This window comes from Rhincodon typus, chromosome 41 (assembly GCF_021869965.1).
Source record: "Rhincodon typus isolate 14 chromosome 41, sRhiTyp1.1, whole genome shotgun sequence".
NCBI lineage: Eukaryota > Metazoa > Chordata > Chondrichthyes > Orectolobiformes > Rhincodontidae > Rhincodon > Rhincodon typus.
The window spans coordinates 2,724,230-2,732,049 of NC_063372.1; the positions used below are offsets into that span (position 1 = coordinate 2,724,230).

The 7,820-nt window shown below is 43.2% G+C and overlaps 1 protein-coding gene across 1 annotated transcript in view; it reads right to left on the bottom strand.

Annotated features, from left to right (window-relative positions):
* LOC109926267 (POU domain, class 6, transcription factor 2-like) overlaps positions 1-7,315 on the bottom strand; it is a 51,886-nt gene extending 44,571 nt beyond the window's left edge. The window contains exon 1 of the mRNA XM_048618836.1: positions 7,291-7,315. Within this exon, the coding sequence (XP_048474793.1) occupies positions 7,291-7,315 (25 nt within the window). The remainder of the gene's footprint in view (positions 1-7,290) is intronic.
* Between the last annotated feature and the right edge of the window lie 505 nt (positions 7,316-7,820).

Genomic DNA, 7,820 nt, shown 5'->3' on the forward strand with positions numbered 1-7,820 from the left:
GAGGTGGGCACGGTGAAGTGAGTCCCGGAGCGGAGCGGGGTGAGGGGAAGTGAGTCTCGTAGCGGAGGGGGAAGGGGGAAGTGAGACTCGGATAGAAGGGGGGGGAGGGGATGCGAGTCTCGGAGCGGAGGGGAATGAGGGGAAGTGAGTCTCGGAGCGGAGGGGGGCACAGGGAAGTGAGTCTCAGAGTGGACGGGGGTGACGGGAAGTGAGACTCGGAGCGGAGGGGTGCACGGGGAAGGGAGTCTTGGAGTGGAGGGTGGCATGGGGAAGTGAGTCTCGGAGCGGAGGGGGGCATGGGGAAGGGAGTCTCAGAGCGGAGGGTGGCATGGGGAAGCGAATCTCGGAGCGGAGGGGTCACGGGGAAGCGAGTCTCAGAGCGGAGGGCGGCACGGGGAAGTGAGTCTCAGAGCAGAAACGAGTGTATCCCACAATGTTATGATCTTAAAAGTGAAGTCTTGATGAGGAAACGGAGACCATCACATATTCAGGTGGATGAGAAACGGGCAGAAATTCATCAAGTTATATTACTGGTAGGTTATAGAAAGGAGGTGTTGTGGGTCGCACATTATTACCAGTAGGTGGTCATTTGGGAGTGAGGAAAACACAAGCCAAAATACAAATACATTTTTATTGGCCTGGACTGCATAAGGATGTGGTTGAACTTTGTCAAACATGTCATACATGTCAACTAATAGGAAAATCTTAGGCAGTGATAAAACCAGCACCCTTAATACCCATTCCTGAATTTAAGGAACCTTTTACACGGGTCTTAATTGATGACGTAGGACACCTCCCTAAAACAAAAGGTGAGAATCAATATTTGTTGGCCATAATGAATGTGTTAACTAGATTTCCAGAGGCCATTCCATTATGCAATATCACAGCTAAAAAGATTGTAGAAGAGTTACTCAAAATGGACTACCCACAGAGATACAATCAGATCATGGATCATATTTTACATCAAAGTTATTGAAGGAAATTATGGATAGTTTAGGAGTAAAACAATTCAAATCATCTGAGTACCATCCAGAATTGCAGGGAGCATTAGAATGGTGGTATCAACTTTTAAAGACCATGTGGACGGCCTATAGTCAAGACCATCCAGACAACTGGGATAAAGGAATTCCATTTGTACTTTTTACCATTAGGGACGCACCTAATGAATCAACTAAATTCAGTCCATTTGGATTAGTTTTTGGGCATGAAGTAAGAGGACAACTGAAATTAATTAGGGAGAAATTGGTGAGTCAGAGTTTGGAGACTACATCTTGAACTATGTGTCAAATATTAGGCACAGATTAAGCGGAGTAAGTGAGTTGACTATACAACATTTAAAAGTAGCATAACATGTGACAAAACAGGAAGCAGACAAAAAAACAAAAATTCATAATTTCGCTAGTCAAGTATCAGTATTGCTCTCAGTTGTAAGTGAACCTTTAAGGGCAAGGTTTAGTGGGCCTTATATCAAAAGGAAATTGAGTGAGGTGAATTATTTGATAAGAATGCCATTTGGAAGGAAAAATCACAGTGTGTCATGTGACTATGCTCAAAAGGTATTTTGATAGGGAAGGAAAGCAAAGCAAAAGGAGAATGTGTCACCTGTTACAACCCAGAGTGAAGAACCAAATCCAGCTGATTATGAATTTGACATTCCTTAAATTAAATTAGACAATTAGGACATTATTGAATTCCCTTTCACAGTAAAATCAAAATGACATGAAAGAGTTATCACAATCACTTGGGGAGATATGTGGGAATAAGCTGGGAAATACTAAACTGATTCATGAACTGATCAGGTCAGCAAGTGGAGGGATTGAGATGAAGGTAGAAGTTAGGACCAGTAAGTCTGAAAAGAAGGATAGGCAACGACAGGTAAATGAATGTAATGATATTAATGGGTTGAAGTGTGTTTATTTCAATGCAAGGAGTATTATAGGTAAGGCAGATGAGCTTAAAGCATGGATCAGGATATGGGACTATGATGTTATGGCCATTATAGAGGCTTGGTTGAGACAGGGACAAGACTGGCTGCTCAACTTTCCAGGATTTTGTTGTTTTAGACAAGATAGAGAGGAAGGTAAAAGGAGTGAAGGAGTTGCATTACTAATCAGGGAGAATGTCACATCTGCACTCTGAGAGTACATACTGGAGGGCTCGTCCACTGAGGCAGTATGGGTAGAGCTCAAAAATAAGATGGGTGCAATCACTCTGATACGATTATACTGGCACCCCAACAGCCACCAACAGCAAAAGCAAAATGGGTAAGAGGGCCAATCCATGGCTTACAAATGAAATAAGAGATAGTATCCGATCCAAGGAAGAAGCATACACATTAGCGAAGAAAAATAATAAATCTGAGGATTGGGTGCAGTTTAGAATTCAGCAAAGAGGAACCAAGGGATCAATTAAGAAGGGGGAAATCCAGTAGGAACTTAAGCATGCAGGGAAAATAAAGACTGATGCTATGAGTTTCTATAGATGTGTGAAGAGAAAGAGATTGGTAAAGAGAAATGTAGGTCCCCTACAGACAGAAACGGGGGAATGTATAATAGGGGACAAAGAAACGGCTGAGAAACTGAATATATACTTTGGTTATGTCTTCACAAAAGGGGACACAAATTAGCTATCAGAATTGTTGGAGGATGCAAGATTTAGTGAGAGGAAAGAGCTGAGGGAGATCAATATAGTAGAGAAATGGTGGTGGGAAAATTGTTGGGATTGAAGGCCAATAAATCCCCAGGGCCTGATAATCTACATCCCAGAGAATTTAAGGGAGTAACGCTGGAAATAGTGGATACATTGGTGGTCATCTTCCAGGATTCTCTAGACTCTGGAACAGTCCCTGCAAATTGGAGGGTGGCTAATGTCACCTCAATATTCAAAAAGGGAGGTGGAGAGACAACAAGGAATTATAGACCGATGAGCCTAACATCAGTAGTGGGGAAAATTCTCAAATCCATTGTTAAAGATTTTATAGCAGAGCATTTAGAAAGCAGTGGCAGGATCAGACAGTGTCAGCATGGATTTATGAAGGGGAAATCATGCTTTGGCAAATCTGTTGGAATTCTATGAAGATGTAACTATTAGAGTTGACAAGGGGGAGCCAGTCGATGTTGTATATTTGGACTTTAAGAAAGCATTTGACAAAGTCCCACGTAAGAGATTAATGTGCACGATTAAAGCACATGGGTTTGGGGGAAGTATACTGAGATGGATAGAAAACTGGTTGGTAGAGAGGAAACAAAGAGTAGGAATTAATAGGTCCTTTTCAAATTGGCAGGCAGTAACAAGTGGGGTGCCACAGAGATTGGTGCTGAGACCCCAGCTATTCACAATATATATCAATGATTTTGATGAGGGAACAAAATGTAACATCTCAAAGTTTGCAGATGATACCAAGTTGGGTGGTAGGGCGAACCGTAACAAGGATGCAGAAATCCTTCAGCATGATCTCCACAGGTTGGGTGAGGGGGCAAATCAATGGCAGATGCAGTATAATTTGGATAAATGTGAGGTTATTCACTTCGGAAGCAAAAACAAGAAGACTGATTACTACCTGAATGGCTGTAAATTGGGAGAGGGGAGGGTGCAGCAGGACATGGGTGACCTTGTGCACCAGTTACTGAAGGTAAGCATGCAGGTGCAGCAGGTGGTAAAGGCGGCAAATGGTATGTTGGCCTTCATTGTGACAGGTTTCAAGTACAGGAGCAGGGATGTGTTGTTGCAGTTATACAGGGCCTTGGTGAGACCACACCTGGAATATTATGTGCAGTTCTGTTCTCCTTTTCTGAGGAAGGATGCTCTTGCTCTCGAGGGAGTGCAGCAAAGGTTTACCAGGCTGATTCCAGGGATGGCAGGTTTGACGTATGAGGAGAGATTGACTAGGTTGGGATTGTTTTTGCTAGAGTTCAGACAAATGAGGAGGGGATTTCATAGAAACCTATAAAATTCTAACAGGACCGGACAGGGTAGATGCAGGGAGGATGTTCCCGATCGTGGGTGTGTCCAGAACCAGAGATCATAGTATGGGGATTCGGGGTAGACCATTTAGGACGGAGATGAGGAGACATTTCTTCACCCAAAGAGTGATGAACCTGTGGAATTCATTACCACAGGACGTAGTTGTTGCCAAAACATTGAATGTATTCAAGAGGTGACTAGATATAGCACTTGGGGAGAATGGGATCAAAGGTTATGGGGAGAAAGCAGGATTAAGCTACTGAGTTGGACGATCAACCATGATCATGAAGAATGGTGGAGCAGGCTTGAAGGGCGGAATGGCCTCCTCCTGCTCCTATCTTCTACGTTTCTAAATTAAGAGATTGAGGAACAAATATGTAGGCAGGTTTTTGAAAGGTGCAAGAAAAACAGAGTTATCATAGTGGGTGGCCTACTTTGGGACAGTCAGCATGGGTTTGTGCAGGGCAGGTCATGTCTTACTAACTTGACTAAATTTTTTGAGGCGGTAAATTTTTTGAGGTGATCAATGAGAGTAGAACAGTGGATGTTGTTTACATGGATTTTAGTAAGACTTTTGACAAGGTCCCTGGTTTTGACTGGGACTCCCATAGAGCAAGAGGCTTTGACAGGTTAGAATTTGTTAAGTGCATCCAAGACGGTTTCTTGAAACAGGTATGTGGATAATCAAACTAGAGGAGGAGCCATACTGGACCTTGTATTAGCTAATGAGCTTAGCCAGGTGGCTGACCTTTCAGTGGGAGAGCATTTTGGAAACGGTGATCACAACTCCTGATGTTTTAAGATAGCTATGAACAAGGATAAATCAGGACCTTGCGGGAAGGTACTAAATTGGGGGAGGGAAAATTATGTCAGTATTAGGCAGAAGCTAGGGAGTGTTAATTGGGAAGAGCTGTTATCAGGCAAATCCACATTTGACACGAGGGAGTTATTTAAAGACCGGCTGATCAGAGTTCAGGACTGGCATGTTCCAGTAAGCAGGAATAACAAGGATGGTAAGGTAAGGGACACTTGGATAATGAGGGAGGTTATGAGTTTAGTCAAAAGGGGAAAAGAAGCTTATGTAAGGCTTGGGAAGCTAAAATCGGACAGGGCCCATGAGGAATATAAAGAAAGTACGAAAGAACTCAGGCAGGGATTTAGGAAAACAAGAGGGGGCCATGAAATGACCTTGGCAAGTAGGGTTAAAGAGAATTCCAAGGCATTTCATAGATACATTAAAACCAAGAGGATAACTAGAGAGAAGGGAGGACTAGTCAAGGATAAAGGAGGAAATTTTGTGCTTGGAGGCAGAGGAAGTGGGTGAGATCTTAAATGAGTACTTTGTATCAGTATTCATCAAGGAGAAGGACATGGAGGATAGTGAGATTTGTGTGGAGCATGCTAATATGCTAAGCATTTTAAGATCAAGAAAGAAATAGTGTTGGATCTCTTGAAGAGCATTCAGGTAGGTAAGTTCCCAGGGCCCAATGATATCTCCCCCAGGTTATTGAGAGAGGCAAGAAAGGAGATTGCTGGGGCCTTAACCAAAATCTTTGTATCCTCATTAGCCACTGGAGAGGTCCCAGAGGACTGGCGAGTCCTCTGTTGTTCCTCTGTTCAAGAAGGGAAATAAGGATACTCCAGGAAACTACAGGCTGGTGAGTCTCACATTGGTGGTTGGGACGCTATTGGAGAGAATTTTTAGGGATAGGATTTACACACATTTGGAAAAGCATGGCCTACTTAGGGACAGTCAGCATGGGTTTGTGCAGGGCAGGTCATGTCTTACTAACTTGACTAAATTTTTTGAGGCGGTAACAAAGGTGATCGATGAGAGTAGAGCAGTGGATGTTGTTTACATCGATTTTAGTAATGCTTTTGACAAGGTCCCTCATGGTAGGCTCATCTGGAAGATTAAGATCCATGACTGGGCCGCTTGGATTCAGAATTGGCTTGCTCATAGAAGGCAGAGGGTAGTGGTGGAAGGGCGTTTTTCAGGCTGGAGGTCCATGACTGCTGGTGTTCAGCAGGGATTTGTACTTGCACCTCTGCTGTTTGTGATATATGTAAATGACTTGGATGAAAATGTAGATGGGTGGGTAAGTAAGCTTGCAGATGTTACAAAGATTGGTGGAGTTGTGGATAGTGTAGAAGGTTGTCAAAGGATACAGCAGGATATAGATCAGTTGCAGATATAGGCAGAGAAATAGCAGATGGAGTTTAATCTGTGCAAATGTGAGGTGTTACACTTTGGGAGATCAAATGTTAAGGAAAAATATATAGTTAATAGCAGGACCCTGAACAGCATTGATGTACAGAGGGATCTTGGGGTTCAAGTGCATAGCTCCCTGAAAGTGGCCATGCAAGTAGATAGGGTGGTAAAGAAGGCGTATGGCACGCTTGCCTTTATTGGTGAGAAATTGAGTACAAGAGTCAGGATGTCACGTTGTAGCTTTCTAAGACTTTGGTTAGGCCACACTTCGAGTACTGCGTTCAGTTATAGTTGTCACATTACAGAAAGAATGTGGAGGCTTTGGAGGGGGTGCAGAAGAGGTTTACCAGGATGCTGCCTGCATTAGAGGGTATGAGCTATAAGGAGAGGCTAGAAAAACTCAGGTTGTTTTCTCTAGACTGGCAGAGGCTGAGGGGAGAGAAGTGTATAAAATCATGAAATGCAAAGATAGGGTTGATGGTCAGAGTCTTTTTTCCAGAGTTGAAATGTTTAAAACTAGGGGGCATGCATTTAATGTGAAAGGGGGAAAGGTCAAAGGACATTTGAGGGGCAGTTTTATTACACAACGAGTGGTAGGAGTGTGGAACATGCTGCCAGGATTGGTAGTCGAGGCAGATACAATAGGGGTGTTTAAGAGACTTTTAGGTAAGCACACGAATATGCAAGGAATGGAGGGATATGGACCAAGGGCAGACAGAAGGGATTAGTTTCATTTGGCGTCATGTTCAGCACAACATTGTGGGCCAAAGGGCCTGTTCCTGTGCTGTACAGTTTTATGTTCTATTATTATGCATGGTGTAGGTATAGGAAATGCTGTTCCAATTAAGCAACATCCTTATAGACATAACCCTCTAAAATTGGCACAGGTTCAAAAAGAGATTGAAAGCATACTCACAGACGACATAATCAAATGGAGCTCACCCATAGTGATGGTGACAAAACCAGATGGTATCCGACGATTTTGTGTGGACTATCGCAAAGTCAATGCAGTTACGAAATCTGATTTGTATCCTATTCCACCTTTGTAAGACTACATGGAGGATGTAGGACAAGTAGCTTAAGCTGAACTTACTCAAGAGTATACTGGCAGGTACCTTTATCCGAAAGAGCGAAGGACATTTCGGCTTTCGTGAAACCAAATGGGCTTTACCAGTTTAAAGTCATGCCATTTGGTACAAAAATGTGGCAGTGACATTTCAAAGATTAACCAATCATGTCATTTCCGAATTACCCAATTGTGTGGTGTACATAGATGATATGGTGATATTTGTCACACATGAAAGGAACATCTGGAGCATCGAATGGAATTGTTTGATCGACTTCAGGAATCAGGCTTGGTGACAAACCTGGCTAAGAGTGAATTCGCAAAAGCCTAAGTCATGTTACTAGACCATATCATTGGACATGGGCAGATGGCCCCACGGGATGTGAAAGCAAAGGTTATTATGGAATTTCCCTACCATCGACGAAGAGGCAAGTACTATAATTCCTGGAACAAAAAACAGAAATTGCTGGAAAATCTCAGCAGTTCTGGCAGCATCTGTGGAGAGAAATCAGAGTTCATGTTTTGGGTGTGTTGTACCAGGGCTCACTGCTCACGCTGTCCCGGGGCTCACAGCCCACA